This window comes from Hypanus sabinus, chromosome 9, assembly GCF_030144855.1.
Source record: "Hypanus sabinus isolate sHypSab1 chromosome 9, sHypSab1.hap1, whole genome shotgun sequence".
NCBI classification, from domain to species: domain Eukaryota; kingdom Metazoa; phylum Chordata; class Chondrichthyes; order Myliobatiformes; family Dasyatidae; genus Hypanus; species Hypanus sabinus.
Genome location: NC_082714.1, coordinates 86948522 through 86968814, shown reverse-complemented (window position 1 = coordinate 86968814; position 20293 = coordinate 86948522). Strand labels below are relative to the sequence as shown.

The 20293-nt window shown below is 43.7% G+C and overlaps 2 protein-coding genes across 7 annotated transcripts in view; one reads left to right on the top strand and one right to left on the bottom strand.

The window, feature by feature from the left end:
- ash1l (ash1 (absent, small, or homeotic)-like (Drosophila)) overlaps positions 1-3254 on the bottom strand; it is a 374764-nt gene extending 371510 nt beyond the window's left edge. For both annotated transcript variants that reach the window (XM_059980070.1, XM_059980071.1), the window contains exon 1: positions 2891-3254. The gene's annotated coding sequence lies outside the window, so the exon portion shown is untranslated. The remainder of the gene's footprint in view (positions 1-2890) is intronic.
- Positions 3255-3435: 181 nt separating this feature from the next.
- Positions 3436-20293, top strand: part of dap3 (death associated protein 3) — a 42854-nt gene continuing 25996 nt past the window's right edge. The window contains exons 1-4 of one of the 5 annotated variants that reach the window (XM_059980066.1): positions 3436-3465; positions 4332-4448; positions 7177-7223; positions 19589-19708. In XM_059980066.1, the coding sequence (XP_059836049.1) occupies positions 7179-7223; positions 19589-19708 (165 nt within the window). In that variant the 5' untranslated portion in view covers positions 3436-3465; positions 4332-4448; positions 7177-7178. Of the gene's footprint in view, positions 3466-3518; positions 3542-3587; positions 3689-4331; positions 4449-4476; positions 4590-7176; positions 7224-19588; positions 19709-20293 lie in introns of those variants that run through there. The other 4 variants (XM_059980065.1, XM_059980069.1, XM_059980068.1 and 1 more) reach the window with 4 other exon arrangements.

Sequence of the window (20293 nt, the reverse complement as noted above, 5' to 3'; positions counted from 1 at the left end):
TCTGATGGTGGTAGTTGGGGGTGGGGGAGTCAAAGAGATTATCCCATCTGACCCACTATCTCTTTGACAACCCCTCCCCGCCAAAAATCAGGTGGGAGGTAGCTTAGCATTAATACAAAAACTGTTAGGATAGGAAACTGCTTCTTACCAACTCTCTGCCAGTATCTCCAGGTCTCATTGCTTATGAAACATTCTGTTTACTCTTTTAACTTTTGTTGTAAATGCACCTTATGTAATTGACAATCATCTAGAATATAATTTATTATATTTATTTGTGGTAATATTACTTTATGTGCTGTGTCTGAGTTATATATACTGTGTTGTGCAACTTGAGTTGGAGGAACATTGTTTCATTTGGCAGAATCCAGCTGTGTACAGTTGAATGACAATAAACTTGAACTTGTTTATTTCAGTTTGACTCTGTGGGACTCTAACTCTCTGTGTTGCCTTTACAGAGATGTCATCAAGAGCAATTCCTTAATCAGTTATCTACAAAAGGATTTTATTCCAAATTTATTTGCTAATTTATTGACATACAGCATGGAGTAGGAAGATCACAGGACAATTTACAATGACCATTTGACCTACCAACCAGTAGGTCTTGGGAATATGGGAGGAAGCCAGAGCAGTCAGAGGAAGCCCATGTGGTCACAGGGTGAACGCACAAACACCTTCCGGACTGTAGCAGGAATTCAACCCAAGACACCTGAACTGTAAAGCCTTGTGCTAAGCGCTACATTACCAGGCCTCCTGAAATTTAAAACTTTCTATTTGCTGTGAAGGGATTCAAACTCATTCCAAGCACGTGGATATCAGCCCATTAATCTATTTAATTTGGCCAGGGTTTGAACATGAGGCTCGCAACCCTATCACCATGAGGCTCGCAACCCTATCACATGAAACCCAGAGCTGCAGAAGCACCAACAAAAGCTCCAAAGATCTCATAGGAATTATCTTCAATGAAGGGCTACACCTGGGGACAACTCGACAGACTGGCCAGGGACAGAGGACTCTGGTAAGCTGCTGTTGGTGCCCTATACTGCATTAGAGGTGAAGGGCTTACAAAGAACTTAAAAATTAAGAACCACAGACACTTTGCCATAAACACAAGCCAAAACCATCTTGTCAATTAATTACCACAACCTCAAGTGATACTCATTATTCATCAACCCAATTACAGTTCCCATATGCCCAAACATCCCATGTCAACTTTTCCTGGGAACAGTGGCATTCAAGTTAATAAGCACTAAAAGCGGTATGTTGATGCAATACAAAGTAAACAGATGTTTGCTGGTTTGGAAACATTCTTGACAGCAAAACACAAAAAAGGCCTCTATTACGAACATAACATATCCTAAATATAGATGTGCTCAAACATACTTTCCCATCTAACTCAATGTCAGATATGTTTATTTTTGGATATTGACACACTTGCAATAACAATACCAGGCCATGATCTTGAGGTCTGAATTTGGTTTTACTACACTGGCAAGTCCAATTTTAAATTCAAACTTCAACCAGGTAGCTTCAACCAACCTACAAGTACTTCAGTGCACAGCCTGTCAGCAAGATTCCCGACTACTTCTGAAGAGGATCGGGGTATGTGGGGTCATCTGTTTCGAACTATTGCACATATTAGCCTCAGAAGAACAAAAAGGTTTCAACAAAAGCCTTTCACTTTTAGTAAAGTAGGTTCTTTGTTGCTATTAAGTGTATCTGAAAATTTGGGCTCGGGAAGTACACCATCAATTTGAAGATTGTTTTAAGGTAAAGATTTTAAAGCAGCCCTCAGTAGAACAAGGATGTATCCATCAACAACTGGGTCTGCAATCCTTTTGAAGGGATGGCAAAAATGCACAACAATACTTCACTTTAGCTGGCATTACATCAAATCATCCCAGACTTCAAAACATAACCTTAAGACAGATATAATTTAACCATAGCATGAGAAACATCCTTAGCCATTTTTTTCTTGTACCATGTTAGTTAAACTTGACATTAACGCAAAACCTTCAAAACAAAAACAGTACTTATGATGGGTATTGGCCTGTACGTTGACTGTTTAGTTACTTCCATAGATGCTGCTTGACCCGCTGAGTTCCTCCAGCATTTCATACGTACAAAGAATTTGACTTCAAATTTGTCATATACATGCACTGAAAATGCCATGGTTTGTTCATGACCATTAATGTGATGAACCCCATTTAGGAAATCACTTTGTTATAAACATACATGAACATACTGACAGATTTAAAAGTCTGTCAAGCTACGTACAAAAATAAAGAATCAACAAGTTTTAGAAGGAAGATACAACTAAAAGAGTGACAGTTCTATACAGTGATTTACACAATACTGTTAATCAGGCCTGTCAGATGATACAAAAGAGACAACAAACCTGGGAAAGAGGTGAAACTTGTGCTAAATCGGTTAACGAGGTCAGAATGGTGAGAAAATTGCCTGCACCAAAGATTTTCCAAGTACAGAAGAAAAGGAATTCACATAAAAAAGTGAGGGGGAGGGAGAGAAAGAGGAAAGATTGCAATAACAAGGATAGAGCAGCACAAACTGCAAGAGGCTGGAAATGTATACAGGAATTTAAATTTTCTGTAAACCAAATGAGTAAAAATGATAAAATAAAGGTAGAGCATAGGAAACCGCATTAATCTTTCACGGCCACCTCCCCAACCCCCAAACATATACAGACTCAGAAAACACAACAAACACGAGACATTTTTAACCCATCGCGATTATTTCAAAGACCTGTGCTCGCCACACGAGCAAAAAAAACGCCACACTTAAAGCCCGCAGATTACAAGACATTTAACCACTACCTCCCCCTCCCACCACCATATTGCTGACACAGACACCACCACCCCCACCACTCACTTACCTGATCGGAAAATGTTTGCTCTCCCTCTCACACATGATTCATCCAACAGCCCGCCATGGCACACGAAGAAAACCGAATCCTTCTTCCTTTTTATAAGCCTCGGGAACGCATTCTCGGTCTCTTTCTCCCCCTCTCTCACACACATATATACACACCCAAACGCGTACATATACACCCAGACCGCTTGTTTTGCTGGTGGCAGTGGCGGAGAGGAATGGGGGAAATTGTTATTATTTGTGCTCTCTCCTCGCTCTTTTGCTCCCTTTTAATTGAATTCTTTCTTTATAAAGATGACACCAAGCGCCCAAAGTGCGCCATGGAGAGATAAACACAAAATGGCCGCCGCGCCGACCCAACAGGGAGGGCGCTGCAGCCACCCGACCCGAAACACCACGCCGTCCCCTAAATCCACAACCACCGCCCCAACGGTAAACAAATCTCAACAGAACGCCGAGACCGGGCCATAAACTCAAAACTAAAATATATTTCTCTCATCTTTTCGTTTTTTTAAAAAAATACCCCTTACCCACACCCCCTTGCGCCGGCAACCGTTTGGCTCGCGAGCTCGGTCCGAAGTGCGGCTTCGTTCATTTTATTCTTACCGTCTTTACAAAGGGAGGGGATGAAGAGAGAGGGGGGGAAATAAGCAAGGTGGAGTGTCTATTGCTATTGTTTTAAGTCTAAAGGGGATTGTTTTAATTTATTCCAAGGTCGTGATTTTCAACCCACAATGCAATGCGAGGGGTAGCTGCTGGTGACCAGCAGAGGCGAGAAGGTGTTCATTAAACCTCCTAAGACGTGCGTAAAAAAACTTTAAGGTTTCACATCTAGGTTATTTTGCATCTGCAAGTTTGCAATACGGATGTTTTGTGGTCGGAGTGCAACTTCATTACGGGTGGCACCTGAGCTGATAATTCGCCTTTAGTTTTTTAACAAGGGTTTAAATTTCCCGGCATGCCTTTCGTTTAGGTGAAGGGAGGGAGGGCTTCAATCTGTATTGAGTTGGAAATATAAAAAAGCTTCCACACAAGGACCTGTTAAAATACGTCTATATGGTGGAACTGTTCAAGTGGGATTTTAGTCTTAAGGGCAGCCTGAACCCATCAGCTGTCTAGTTGGGAATCGTGCCTGGCAACCAGCAGATTTGCCATAGCAACGGGAGGAGAAACGTTCAGGATCCAAGTAGAAAAAGCTTCCTTCTGACCTCAACACCGGCCCAAATGACTCTGTTTCCGAATAAAAGAAAACTGTAGGCAAATATTCGTTTTCTGACAAAACTGTCCCTATTTGTGAGCAGGAACCCCCCCCCCCTTTGAGGGAGGAATCTCAGCTTCCCAAAAATTGTGTTATTTCAATTTTTCTCAATTACGAGAGAATGTATTTGAATAATCTATTCCTCCAGTTATCTTTTTCAACAAATGGTTATTATTAAATTATTTAGGGTACTGCTGTGACCTGTTGACCTCACCGGAAGTATTTGATGATAGGCAAGATGGTGGCGCCCGCTGTGCGGGGCGTGTAAAGGGAGTGTGGGTCATTATATCCAGTGAAGAAAAAGGTGAGAGAGACTCTGTCGTTATTTTCAGGGGGAGGAGAGCGAGAGGGACCGATCGCTATACACTTGGAGAAGAAGCGAGAGGGAATCGGTCACTGTACTCTGGGAAAGAGGGTATCGGTCGCCTATACACCGGGAAAAGAGGCGAGAGGGGATTGGTCGTTATTCCCGGGAGAGAGGGGGTGGGGTGAGGGGAGAGGACTCAGTAGGTCAAGCAGTATCTGTGTCGAATGCCTGCTTCAAGACTGTTCAACCTGGCCCTTAAGGTTGCTAAATCTAACCTTGTGCACGTTAGAGCATAAATAACAGAGACGCTGTGGGGGTGTTGGTGATTCATTTTATTTCTGGGGAGTGTTTGCACTGTGCGCAGCTTTAACCTGAACCATCGATATACCCTTTCTCCCACAAATACTGCTTGACCCGCTGAGTTCTTCCAACACGTTATTTGTTGTTCCAGAGCCTCGTCAGGTTGAGAGCTGTCTGTCGAGATGGGTAGACAGAGTCATGGACGGGCGTTGGTAATGAGCTGCGTCCATAACTCTCTAGTTTCTTGCAGTGTCGGGCAGAGCAGTTGCATGATTCATCCAAATGGGAGGTTGTCTATGGTGCTTTAATAAAAGTTCACGAGAGGCAATGTGGACATGCTAGCTTCCTGAGGAAGGAGAAGTGTTGGTGAACTTTCTTGGCAATGGTGCCTACATGGTTGGAGTGGTGATGTTTGCACCTAGGAGTTTGAAAATCCCAAACCTGTCTACCTCAGCACTATTGAGTAGACAGGAACACATGTACCACTCCCCTTCTGTAATCAATGACCAGCTCTTTTGTTTGTTAACATTGAGGGAAATATTGTCATGACACTAAGCTCTCTACCTCCTTTCTGTTCGCCGACTCATCATTTTTTGAGTTGAAGCCCACTACGGTGCAATCATCTGTGAACTTGCAGATGGAGTTAGAGTAGAAATCTGGCCACACAGTTATGAGGGTACGGGGATCTAGGGGTGTGGTTAGACCAGGAAAGGCTATCGGTGATGTTTGCATCTAGGAATCCCAGCACTGTTGATGTGGACAGGAGCACATGTACCACACCCCTTCCTGAACTCTGTGTCCAACACACACAAACTGCTGGAGAAACCCAGCAGGCCAGGCAGTGTCTATGGAAAAGAGTGAACAATCAACATTTGGGACAAGACCCATCATCGGGACTGGATTTCAGCCGGAAATGTCAACTGCTAGCTCTTTATCATAGATGCTGCCTGGCCTGCTGAGTTCCTCCAGCATTTTGTGTGTGTTGCTTGGATCAACAGCATCTGCAGAGCACTTTTGCTGACACTGAGGGATAGGTTGTTGACATTGTCAGTGTGGTACTAAGCTCTCTATCCAACCCCTCCTGTTTTTTTTAAAAGAACAGATTTATTTATCACAGATCCGCAGTATTAAGCTCCAGCCTAATTAAAGGCTATCATGATCAGAACAAACCCCTCCAGTGACCAGGGTTCAGTTCCAGGAGTGATAAACAGCATCCATAACTGCAGAATGTGATGCCAATGGTCAATCAACTTGCAACTGGATTTGCAAATTGTGGTAGTTAAATGCACTATGGAGTTATGTGAACTGTTCCCCACCCATCCCAGTATGAGCTTGCTAGAGTTTTAGTGGGTGGGATGGATGACATAGTCCTTCCCACAGTTGGAACAGATAAATGGTCTCATCCCAGAATGAAGTTGCTGGTCTTTCTGTAGATAGGATGAATGAATGAATCTCTTCCCAAACTCAGAGCAGGTGAATAGCTTAGTCCCAGTGCGAATTCTTAAAGTGGGGTGACTAGGGAAATCCCTTCCCACACACTGAGTAAGTCGAGGGCTTCTCCTTGAAGTAAACTCACTTGTGCGTCATTAGATGGAATGAGTGAGTGAATCCATTCCCACACAGAGAGCAGGTGAAAGACCTCTCCGCACTGCGAGCTGGTGTTCCCTACTGATAGAACATAAAACACTACAGCACAGTACAGTCCCTTCAGCTCACAATATTGTGCTGACCTTTTAACCTACTTGTAAGATCAATCTAAAACTTCCCTCCTGAACACCCCTTCATTTCTCTAGCATCCATGTACCTATCTAAGAGATTAATAAATGTCAGTAATGTTTTGCCTCTCCCACCACCCCACATGGTGTTTCGTGCATCCCGCATCCACTACTCTTGTGTTTAAAAAAAAACAACGCACCTCTGATGTTCCCCGCTTAAACTTCCCTCCAATCACCTTAAAATTATGCACCCTTATGTTAGCCATTTCTGACCTGGAAAAAAGGTGTTGGCTGTCCACTCAGTCCGTGCCTCTTATTATTTTGTATGCCAAAATAAAGTTGCTCTGGTCTTCCTTCGCTCCAAAGAGAAAAGCCCTAGCTCACTTAACCTAGTGTCTTGTGGTCGGGAAGTCAAGCTTCCAGTTGCAAAGGAAGGTGTTGAATCCCAGGCTAAGGAGTTTGGAGATCTCTCAGATGTACAAGGCCATTCTGTGCATAACTGAACGCCACTACAGTATTTTGTTTTCCCACTCATTTTGCATTATCTATTTTAGTTTTTCTTGAATATACTTATTGTAAGATAGTATTTATTCATACGTATTGTAATGTACTGCTGTCACAAGACAACAAATTTCATGGCATACTGTATACCCGTGATATTAAACCTGATTCTGATAAAGCAAATAATATCCCTTCCTATTCCCTCACAGGAATGTCAGTGAGGAGCTTGCCGGTGATCACCAGGTTCTGCCGACTGGTAAGTGCTGTTACATAGTATATAAGCCGCCTCTTCTGGCTGTGTTTCCTCCTGCTTCTCTGCTTCCCTCCTCCTCCCCCCCCCCCCAAAACCCTTTCTCTATTTTTTCCACCATCAGCCAACCTTCCTTGTGCATTTTAATCAAGTTTTCCACCCTGACCAAACCCATCTCTTCTGCTAACCATTCTGTTCTTAAACCAACCTGCACAACCCTAATCGGCAGAGCAACACTGATCACCTTGCAGTATTTATGGGGAGAAGGCAGGACAATGAGGTTGAGAAGGATAATAATTCAGCTATGATCTAATAGCACAGCAGATTCAATGGGCTGAATGGCTTAATTCTACTCCTATGGCTTAACGTCTATTTTTTGTTCTAATTGTGCTCTTTCTTGTAAAAATGTGTCCAGTTATGTTCAATTTCTTGTGAATGTTATGAATCTCATGCTCGGTGCCTGTGATGTCGCTGCAAGTAAGTTTCTCATTGCTCCTGTGCAAAGGTATGTGTGCAATGAACTTGAATTTGACTTTTTAACTTCCGCCATTTCCTTTAGTAGCAAGAAACAATCTGGAGGAACTCAGAGGGTCAGCTAGCAATCAGAAGTGGTGTGGTGGTGAAGGAATTGTTGGTGTTTCTGGTGTTACGAACCCTGTAACTGGGTCACTTACCAGCAAAGATGGAGACGTCCATTGAAGTCTGATGATACTATTTTTAACAGTATTTATTAGTAAAAATACACAAAAATAATATCAATGCAAATATACAGATAATATACATCGTCAATACTAAATCTAGAAGTGCGGGTATAATAATAATCAATAAGAAATAAGCTCTATCGTTGTCTGGGGGATAATGTATTGTCTGATGGAAATATAAAGTTCACTCAGTTCCTGCAGACTGCAGCCTTTGGGGACCGCTTTGTTGCAATGGTTGGAGAGAGAGAGAGAGAGAGATTTTGAGAAAAACTTGCCGGCTTTCCTTTTATGATTTTGATCCGTCAGGAGTCTCGTTGTCGTGGCCTCTCCTTTAGCTAAACCGTTCTTCCGTGATGAGCCCGCCACCCTGGCAAGGGAGGACGCACACGAGCCCCCACTGGCTGTCGCTATTAAATGCTGTCACGGGATCTCTAGCGTTTCTCCTGGTGCGTCTGAAGGGGTTGTTCCCCAGACCCTCTTTTATCCTTACTCACGGGGTCTCAAATGTCAATCAGGTTGGGATGATGCAATCCCTCAACCAGACCACTCTGGTTGTCCCCTGAGGGGTTTCAATGAATAGGACAGTACTCAATACACAATTCCGTCTCCAAGAGACAATGGCTGTTATCAGCGGTTCCGTTTCACTGAGGCCAGGACACATTCCAAACCTTGTGGATTCTGCGTGTCTCTCTCATTTCCTGGGTCCCAGATCCAAATTAATCGCGATCTTACGATTCTCAAAAAGGAGGGGGCGACTTTGTACCCTTTGGCCCCTCAGAGTTGCTTCACATTCATAACACCCACTTCCTTCTAAGATTTTTACCACAGGTAAAAATTAATCAATACAGAGTCTTACAGGATTTCAGAATCTAACACAATACAAAAGAGTTTTTTTTCACTACAGAGTAATACAGTTATACATTCAATTCAGCATCTAAACAGTTAATGATTACATTGTCACTTCCTTTAATATCTTAGTATCTTGTAGCATCAGACCCTAATTTAATAACCACCTATTTTTATTCCTTTTCTTCAGCAAACAAAAACTAAAGAGTTGTGATCTTAGCTTACGTGTATATTACAAAAGTTCATGCAAATACTAATCTTTATTTTACTTTCAAACTTAACAGTCAATCTTCCATGGGGTTGTCTTTATTAGTTACATGCTTTGTCGAAATCCCTTAAAACTGGATCCTGTTATTTAAAGTGGCATCCCGTCAACCCTCGCCCCTTTTCCAGTTAACTCCCACGTGGTTAGCTTGCGCACCAGTGCGGAATAGGTTTTTGCATGCTCCTTTCATAGGAGTTATTTTATCAACAATGTTTTCCAAACGTAGCCCATTTGCTGAATCTCCACACAATTCTTTATTTTTAAGCAAGTCGTTAGTTTTATCTTCAGGACCCTTCATGCTATTAGTTTTCAGTTTAAACTCTGCAAGTGATACCCCTTTGTCCAAACAGCATTTCAAATTCTGCTTCTTCACAGCACACTCTTGAATAGCAATAGCGTGTGGGGTACCTTTACATTCCAAGTCAACCTGTAATTGATTCGCAGGCACCGTGTTACCAAGCCCTTGTCCCTGCAGCCTGGTTGCTGCTTCTGACATCAATACAGACTTTAAATTTTCTTCATTCAATTTAGGAACTACACTTTTCCCTTTCCCTTCAATAATAATATTCACCTCACCACCTTTTATCTCCTCACTAACTTTTAACACACCTTCAAACACAAACAACTGGGAATTCTCACTTCCCACTAGTACCAAGGTTAACCCTTTCTTCACTCAACCAAGTCCATCTGACCCACAAGGACTGCATTCCTTTTCAACTGAATCAAATACCTCAGACTTTTTCTGAGTTCCATTACTAAGTTCAGTACCGCGTGCAACCACATCTTGAACACACTCAAACAGGACATCTGCCTCTTCCAGGCTTTCAATACCCATCCCCTTTTCAAATTCTAAATTCCCCTGATCCTCCCATTTACTCTCTGGGCAACTCCCTTCCGGAGTAAACTCAACCCTGCGGGCTGAAACAACCTCATCTGCCAACCCAGCAGACTTCTTCAAGGCAATGGCATCCTTTTCATCTAGGACTGCCCTCATTTCATTATCGGGAACACATTTAAAATTTTCAACTTCTTCAAACAGTTCTGTCAAACTGGACAGATCATCCATGACCAACCCTGGACCTTCTAACAGTCTTATCTGTTTCTCATTTTTACTCCGTGCCTCTATAAATTTCCTCTTGGCTAAGGGCAGGACTTCCTCCTCTCCCTTACTCTCTTTCACATTACTATTCTCCGTTTAACCACCCTCTAACCCCTCTTGGTACAGGGTAGGTAAAAATGTCTCAGCCAAATCGATACTGGCCTCTTTCTCAGCTGCCTTTCTCGACATGCTGCGAGTGCTCGCGCATGCGGGATAGATCTTGGAATCTAGGGGTGGGTCCTCAACACTTACAGGCTGGCTTGTTAGCTCCGTGGCCAACCAAACGTCACCACCAGCTAAATCGTTACCCAGAAGGATGTCTACGTCAGTTCTCGGAAATTCTGATCGTACCCCTATTTCAACTGGTCCAGATACCAGCTCACAATTTATAATGATCCTATGCAAAGGCACAGCTGTCCCTTTTCCTATGCCTCTCAAAGCCACCTCTCCAGTCTCGGGACCAACATCTAGTACCTTACTGCGAATCAATGATAGCTCAGCTCCAGTGTCTCTCCAGATCCACACTGGTACTGGTGTGTCTCCCTCTTTCACAGACACGGTTCCTTCTGAAATAAATTTCTCAGACCCCTCTCGTATTCTGTCTACCTGGGGCTTTCTCGTCGATTTACTGATCACCACAATACATCCTGTAGGGACTGTTGCTCTCCCTTTTCCTACCTCCTTCCTCGGAGCAAGGCACTTAGATGCAATATGACCCACCTTTCCACAATTAAAACAGGTCAAGCCAGGACCTCTTCTGCTGTCTTGCCTTTCCTCCTCCTTAGTTTTACCACTAGCTCCCGGCTGGATCTCTGCCTCAGCCGGTGGGCTTTCTCTACCGTTCCCACGGTCTCTCTGGTAACTTTTATTTGAGGAAAACTTTGTCTTGTGGGTTAGGGCATATTCATCTGCGAACCTAGCAAATTCGGATATGGACTTATTCGGCTTCTCGTTCAAATACATCCGGATATCATCCAAAACACAACCTTTAAATTCCTCAATCAGAATTAACTCCCTGAGATGCCAAAAATCTTCTTCCACCATTTCTGCTGCACACCAACGATCCAAGAGCACACCCTTCTCATAGGCAAACTCTGCATACGTCTGATTCCACCCTTTCTTTAAATTTCTGAACTTTTGTCTATACGCTTCAGATACCAATTCGTAGGTCCGAAGAATGGCCTCCTTTACTTTCTCATAATTCTCAGACTCCTCCTCCATGGACAACGCCGTATATGCCCGTTGTGCCTTCCCTTCTAACACACTTTGTAACAATGCCACCCACTGATCTTTGGGCCACTTCTGACTCACTGCCACCTTTTCAAAATGCAAGAAAGGAGGTACTAACCTAAACTCCCTATTAACATTAAATCTCTCCTCTCGGTCTGACCCTTGAGCTCTTCGCTCTTGCCTTAACTTCTCCAGGTCCATCTCATGTTGCCTCTGTTTCTCCTTCTCCCTTTGGTTCACAGCTCTTTCCCTCTCCTTTTCAGCTCTTTCCCTCTCCTTTTCAGCTCTTTCCTTCTCCTTTTCAGCTGCTTCCAGCTGTTTTAACTTAATTTCATGTTCCAACCTTAATTTCTCCAACTCTAACTGAGCCGTCCCACTAGCTGGTACCCTTTCAGGGATATTTTCCAATGCCTCAGCCGAAAACACATTCTTCACAATATAATACTGAGTTATGGCCCTCCGCACTTCCCGCTTTTTCATTGACAACCTCACCTCTGCGAGGTTTAGTCCTTTCGCAATATTTATCAAGTCCGACTTTGTGGCAGCCTCTAGCGGGTTTTCTATAAATTCGTCTACGTCCATCTTTGCTGGTTTCCCATCTGGTTACCCGCACAACCAGATCCAAGTTTAGACTTAAAAGCCCGATTTACTGGCTCTCCAATTTGGTATCAAATCTCGAGACGAGGCCCCACGTTGTTATAAACCCCGTAACTGGGTCACTTACCAGCAAAGGTGGAGACGTCTGTTGAAGTCTGATGATACTATTTTTAATAGTATTTATTAGTAAAAATACACAAAAATAATATCAATGCAAATATACAGATAATATACGTCGTCAATACTAAATCTAAAAGTGCGGGTATAATAATAATCAATAAGAAATAAGCTCTATCGTTGTCTAGGGGATAATGTATTGTCGGATGGAAATATAAAGTTCACTCAGTTCCTGCAGGCTGCAGCCTTTGGGGACCGCTTTGTTGCAATGGTTGGAGAGAGAGAGAGAGAGAGAGAGAGATTTTGAGAAAAACTTGCCAGCTTTCCTTTATGATTTTGATCCATCAGGAGCCTCGTTGTCGTGGCCTTTCACTTGTGGCCTCTTCTTTAGCTAAACCATTCTTCCGTGATGAGCCCGCCACCCTGGCAAGGGAGGACACACACGAGCCCCCGCCGGCTGTCGCTATTAAATGCTGTCACGGGATCTCTAGCGTTTCTCCTGGTGCGTCTAAAGGGGTTGTTCCCCAGACCCGTCTTTTATCCTTACTCATGGGGTCTCAGATGTCAATCAGGTTGGGATGATGCAATCCCTCAACCAGCCCACTCTGGTTGTCCCCTGAGGGGTTTCAATGAATAGGACAGTACTCAGTACACAATTCCGTCTCCAAGAGACAATAGCCGTTATCAGTGATTCAGTTTCGTTGAGGCCAGGACACATTCCAAACCTTGTGGATTCTGCATGTCTCTCTCTCATTTCCTGGGTCCCAGACCCGAATTAATAGCGATCTTGCGATTCTCAAAAAGGAAGGGTTGACTTTGTACCCTTTGGCCCCTCAGAATTGTGGCACATTCGTAACACTGGTCAAAATCCTGGACCGTAGATTGTCAGCCCAAAACGTTAGCAATCCCTCCCCACCCCCACACATTTGACCTGTTGAGTTTCTTGATCCAGATTCCACCTGTCTCTTGTGTCTGCCTGTAGAAGTGAATTCCACCTGGTTCCAACTCCCTGGGTAAATCTATTTCTGCATTTTAAAACATCCCTATGCTCATTGGCAAGCAGAAACACCTCACCAGGTAGACATGTGAAGGGGAATTGATCAGAGGGAAAGGGATAACTTTTTATATCTGAGACTGGTGGATGTTTTCAGATGTGAGTGGATACCTGAAGTTCCATTACATAATGAGATGGATTTCAGAGAGAGATTGGCATTGAACCATGCATAGTTTTGTATGCCCAGTATAAGTCAGCCATGATGGACTAGTGTGGCAGATTTGATGGGCCGAATAGCCTAATTCTGCTCCAGTGCCTTATGGTTTTGTAATTTTGCTTTTATTAATTTCTTGGGACCCGGGTATAGTTGAACATTTATTGCCCATCTCCAATTGCTCTTGTGAAGGTGATTGTAGTCCTTTCCACTGATGGAGAATGAGTTCCAGGGTTAGATCCAGTGACAGTGAAGGACTGGACATATTCACCCAAGGCAGGATGGTATGCAGCAAAGAGGAGTAGCAGGTGATAATCCCCTGAGCTTATGAGTGTTCTCTTAAGGTTTGTAGATGCCAGAAGAGCTGTGGGTTATCAGGATCACAGTTTCTGCAGATGCAAGAAACCTTGAGCAACGCACACAAACTTCTGGAGGGATTCATCGTGTCTGGCAGCATCTATGGACAGGAAGGCAGCAGACAGGATGACTGGGTAGTTAAAGCTGCCCAACGCATCACTGGCACCACTGTGTCTACCACCAGGGACAGAAAGTACAGAAAGGGCTCGGGAAAAGGCCAACAATATCATGAAGGATCTCACCCACCCAACTCATGGTCTGTTTGTCCCACTCCCATTAGGGAGGAAGCTACATAGCATGCACACTAGGACCACTAGACTCAAAAACAGTTCCATTCCCCGAGCCGTCAGGCTGCTCTACACTTCCACTCATTAACCCACTATACCACCACTACATAGACATCAACTACGTGGCATGACAAGGAAACTTCTGTTGTAGCCACAGTATTTTTGTGGCTGTCCTGCTGACTTTCCGGTTAACATGCCCTGCCCCAGCTTCAAGATCAGAATCATGTTTATTATCACTGAGGTAAGATGAAAAATATGTTATTTCACAGCAGTGCAAAGGCATAAAAATCTAAAAATTACATAAATAAATAGAAATTGTGTGATAATCTCATGGACTATTCAGAAATGTGATGGTGGAGCAGAATAAGCTGTTCCAGAATCACCGAGTGTGGGTCTTCAGTCTCTTGTAGCTCCTCCTGACTGGTGATAACAAGAAGAAGGCATTTCCTGGATGGTGAGCTGATTAGCAGAGGTGTTGCTTTTTTAGTAGTTAAGCCTTATTTTTGTACATTGTAACACTTACCCACAGGCTGGTATATGTCTAGGGGAAAAAAGGAGATCCAGCCACTCTCCAACCCACCTCCCGTACACACAGGTGCTGTGAGAATCGAGTTAATGCCTCGTGCCCACCAACAGTATCAAGCCCACAACAAATACCGTTATGAAATACACTTTAAAGAGTTTACTAAAAATTTAAAAAATAGTAGGCAATACAATATATATATATACAAGGAAAAAAAAACAAAAGGCGCCAACTTATCAAAGTTCAGTCTGTTTCGTGCACTCGTTGGAGCTCAATCCACGAACCAATCGACCCATCCGGCCGTCGCACCTGGGACCACCCCGGTGGTCTTACGAGCAGTCCAGCACACGTCCACCTTCTTCAGTGTCTTCCTCGGCCTCTCCCAAAAAACCCGTGAAAACCCCTCCCCCAAGTTCCCAGCATCACAAGACACAATGACATTCCCCATTGATTAACAAATGAATACAATTACCATATCAGCCATTCTAAAGTGAAACAACGGTGAGAGAAACACTTATCCGACAAAGAAACATTCCTACTTGTAACAAACCAACGAGGCCATTTTGAGTAACATACCCAGGACATTGTACAACATTTTGTCATGACATGTTTCTACTGACCCTATATTGTACCTGAATGTTGTCTTGTATTGCTTCATGCAGGATCTGACTGCACCATTTGCAGAGAAGTTGCAGATGATTCAGAGCACTACATATTCACATCCCATTTCTAGCTGTTTAATCAGAAGGAAAGTTATTAATGAAGTAACTGACAATAGTTGGATCAAGGATTTCCTAGGACTGGGATGATTGACCTCCAACAGCACCAGCCATCTTTTTTGCAAGGTCTGATGCAGAAGATCTCTAATGGCAATTCTAGACAGCAGAGCCCCAACCACTACAAAATCTTTGCAACGAGCTACAGCTTCCCATCTCCAGTAGCCCAGAAAAATATTTCTTGCTCCCATTTACGTGCCCACCCCATATCCCTGACTGTGATTTGAACTGTGGAGAAGTTCTTTCCAGGGTCTGATGAAGGCATAAGGAGACCAGAGCTGTGAACAGTGCTCCCAGTATGGTCTTAACAAGACATAGAGAGACTAGGAATGTCCACAGAACTCACTATGGTATTTACAAGGTATAGGAAGATCAGAGCTGTGCATAATGCTTTTGGTAGTCAGAGAAACTCTGCACAGTGCTCCCAGTGGTCTGACCAAGAAATATAGAAAACTAAACTGTTAATGGTCTCACTAAGATACAGTGAGATTGGAACTGCTTGGTGATGTCTGTGCATCTAGATGTGCGTGAAGGAGACCAGAGCATTGTGCAGTTCTCCCTGTGGGGTCCAGCAAAGACATATGGAGACCAAAACTCTGCAAAGTGCTCCCCATGCAGTTTAATCAAGCCTTAGTACAGGGTTTGACGTGTTTGCTGTTCAGTTGTGTCTCTCCAGAAATGCTCACAGTGCCTGGTTTCAGTTCCAGCCTTGCATACTCAATCAGTTGTTTGTCAGGAGAGGAAATAACTAATACCTTCATATGCTCACCAGAATTCTCTTGCACTTCAGAAATCAGGAGGGTGAAGGGAATGAGTACCTTAGTGCTTTATATCCCTGTATACGGGAGTTGTCAGATTCGTCCTTGCAATCAAGCTAAGGCCACTGGATTTGAGAATTCAATGAGCTTCGGGCCCAGAAACTGGGAGAATTTGGCGGTGGTGAGGTCACAAGGTTGGCAAGCAGACTGTGAGCTGGGAGAGTCACATAGCATGAAAACAGGACCTTAGGCCCTCATCCATGCTGACCAGGATGCTGATCAAAACTAGTGCCATTTGCCTGTTTTACACCCATATCCCTCAACTCCCATCCATGTACCTGCAACATCCTTGTAAGTCCTTCCTGTGGTTTTTCCATTTTAATAACGTGATGACCAAAATCAACCACAGTACTTGCCTCACTAACATCTCACACAGAACATAGGACAGTACAGCACATACAGGCCCTTCAGCCCATTATGTTGGGCTGATCTTTTAACCACTTCTCAGAATTTATCTTTCCCTCCCACATAACCTTCTATTTTTCTTTCATCTATGTGCCTATCTTTAGAGTCTTCTAAAACTCCCAAACTTATCTGCCTCTTCAACCAGACGAAGTATGTGGACAGGTATATGAACAACAAGGGTTTAGAGGGATACCAGTGAAGTGCTGGAAAAAGGGATTATCCCAATTAACATGGACATGTATGTCCCAAAGTCTTTTTCCTTGCTGTACTTTATCACTAGGATTCAATTATTCATGCTTGCATTATGCTGTGTCCATCCTCTGGGTGAAGTGCTCAAGACTGACCTGCTACTTAAACTCTCAGATCCTGCAGAGCAGTTGGATGAACTAAGGGAAGGGCTCAAATTCTGGTATTACTGATTTGCATACTAGGGTGTGGGGGGTGTCATCACTGTACCTCGTGTCTCCTCTCCACAGGGAACTGTGATTCCACAATGTGTCATTGACTCCCTAACATCAGTGGTTCCTGTTCTCATCTAGCTGGTCTGCCAGCCCAACATCCGATCTCATCCACGCCACTGCCCTTCGAATGCAGTGTTAAACTTAGCTTAGGGTCTGTCCTGCCCTCTAATTCCCCACATGCCTGTCTCTAACCTGACCACTATGACCCTTAACTTCCTTTTCTGTCCTAAAAAAGTCATCAAACTGCAAGACCCTATAGAAAGGCTCATCAGGTCTCCTTTCCCCCACCCTTCCATTGCAGGTGGAAAGCCTGAAGCATTGTTGAGGATCCCTACCACCCATCCCACAATCTCTTTGACCCACTACTGTCAGGACTGAAGTACAGGAGCATCAGGACTGGGAAGTAGTTTCTTCCCTTGGGCTGTGACACTAATGAATACCCTGCCACCACCAAGGTCTCTTCACTAGGACAGTGAGCTCTTTACTGTTTAGGTGTGCTGTGCACTGCATACCATTCGAATTGTTTTTATTAACTTACAGTACTATTCAAAAAAAGAATCTTAAGCACATGTACAGCAAGGATGCCTTAGACTTTTGCATAGTACTATATTCTTTGGGAATGGCAAAGATGTAGCACCATGGGAGGGGTGTGGGACAGATAGCAGAGAAAGGAGTGTCGGGGCAGGGGTGTCAGGAGTGAAGACACAACTAGCCCAGAGACACCCGGCAAGGTCATTTGGTTCCAAACAATTGGTTTATTGATCATTACAGACGGTCTCTCTGATGCTTCCCACTCCCTCCCCCTCCCTTCCCCTTTACCCAATCAGGATTCCCCTCTTCCTGTCCTCTTCCCACTCTCAGTCCACAATAGAGACCCACATCAGAATCAGGTTTATCATCACTGACGTATGTTATGAAATTTGTTTCTTTTTTTGGCGGCAGCCAATGCGACCTCAATGCCATCTCCACAAAACTAGCTGAGTATAAACTACCACTTAAATTCAACGCAACAAGAGATAAACAATAAATGCTGGCTTTGTTCCTGTCACCCACAACCAATGAACGAACAAAAATGCTTTGAGAATCTCCACTGTATGTGGAGTGTTGACAAGAGCAGCTGTCCTCTGGCCCAAATACTGAGGCATGCTGCCCTCTACTGAGTGGTCATGAGCATTGTTGTGCGCTATAGTCAAAAGCACAAGTGTCAGCTTGAAATTTAACTGTTAAACCAAAAAATAAAGAAGCAGAATTGGGCTGTTTGACCCATCGAGCTTGCTATTCAATTGTGGCTGATTTCTTTTCAATTCCATTTTCCCACCTTCTCCTCAGAACCCCCATACTAATCAAGAACCTAGAAATCTCTGCTTTAAGTATACCTAATGATTAGTCCTCCACAGCCCTCTGTTGCAACGAATTCCACAGATTTTCCACCCTCTGGCACACTCCTCATATCTGTTCTAAAGGGATGCCCCTTTATTCTGAGGCTGTCCATCAGATTCTAGACTCTCTCCTAATGGAAGCATCCTCTGTGTCCACTTTGTCCAGACCATTCAGTATCTGGTAGGTTTCAGTATGACATCCTCCCCCCCCCCCCCATCTTTCTGAGCTTCCGAGTCAAGCCCAGAGATGCTATATGTTAGGATTGTTAGTGGGGCAGCATGGTGACATTGTAGTTAGCATCAGCAATCAATGATATTGGGGTATGATTCCCTCTGCTGTCTGAAAGGAATTTATACATTCTCCCCATGACTGCATCGATTTCTTCTGGGTGCTTTACAGGTTAATATGGGTTAGTAAGTTGTCAGCAAGCCATATGAAAGCAAGACGATATTGGCGGGCTGCCCCCACCCAGTACATTTGTGACACAAACAATGTATTTCACTGTATGTTTTGATGTGATAAATAAATCTGAATCCATTCATCTATTCAACGGATTATTAAATGACTCATAGAGTAATAGAAAACTACATGACAGAAACAGGCCATTTGGTCCATCTAGTTTGTGCCAGTCTGGTCTGCCGAGTCTCATCTACTATAGCTCTCCACATCTCTCATCCATGTACCTATCCAAACTTCTCTTGTATGTTACAATCGAACTCACGTCCACCACTTTCATTGGCAGCTCCTTCCACACTCTCACCACTCTCCAGGTGAAAAGGCTCCCTTCAGATTCCCCTTAACTATTTCATCCTTCACCTATGACCTCTAGTTCTTGTCTCACCCAACTTCAGTGGAAAAAGCCTGCTTGTATTCACCCTATTTCTACCCCTCGTAATTTTGTATACCCATAAGATCTCCCATCATTTCCCTGCGCTCCAGTGAATAAAGTCCTAACTCTAACTCGGGTCCTGGCAATATTCTTGTAAATTTTCCCTGCACTTTCTTTGACTTATTAATATCCTTCCCATAGGTAGGTGTCCAGAACTGCACATAATATAAATTATTGTCTCACCAACATTTTATGCAACCTCAGCGTAACATCCTAAGTCCATATTAGTGAAATGAATGGATTATTATTGCAATCTGGTAATTCCTGTGAGCACTTTTGCCACGGCTAGTTGTAACTCCAGAGGTGTCTGCTGCGGTAACGGAGTTAACTGTCTCTTGGCTGCAAGGGTGCAGCCATTCCCATATGGGCAAGTATCCCGTCACTAATCTGTTTTTCTTCATTAAACCCTCAGGCTAACCATGGCCGGGCCTTCCATTGTGTCTCAGCTCTGCAGCAGATGTGTGCAGCACCCCAGGTGGAGGCAGACACCGGGAGACTCCCATCTGTTTTCAGGACCAGTCAAATCGATCCTGTAAGTGCCCTCATCCACGTCTACCTGCAGCTTCCCGTACATCTGGCCCTCCTATAACACCGATGCTGCTCTCAAAGGAGGATGCAAAGCGGCACCCGGGAATTTGTGCATTCTTTCCATAAACGTATGGGTTTCCTCCTACATTCCAAAGGTGTACGGGTTAGTAGGTTAATTGGTCGCATGGGTGTAATTGGGTGGGGTGGGCTTGTTGGGCCTGTTACTACGCTGATCCGTAAATAAAAATACTTGAAGCCTGCAAATCCAACACACTTTTATCTTCTGATACTATCTCAGGTGAACCAGGGAAACAAGCTGGAATACCCTCTCAGACTCAAGCAGCGCATAAACATACCCTTCGGCCCAAATGATCTACTCCAGCCTAGATGTCCATCTAAGCTAGTCCATTGCTTATGTTTGGTCCTTATATATCTCTAAACCTTTTCTTTCCATATATCTGTCCAAGTACCTTTTAAGTATTGTAAATGTACCTGTCTTAACCACTTTCTGTGACAGCTATTTCATATATGGATGGAAAAAGTTAAATCTCTCTCCTCTCATAATCCTTATACCCTCTTCCCCCTCAAA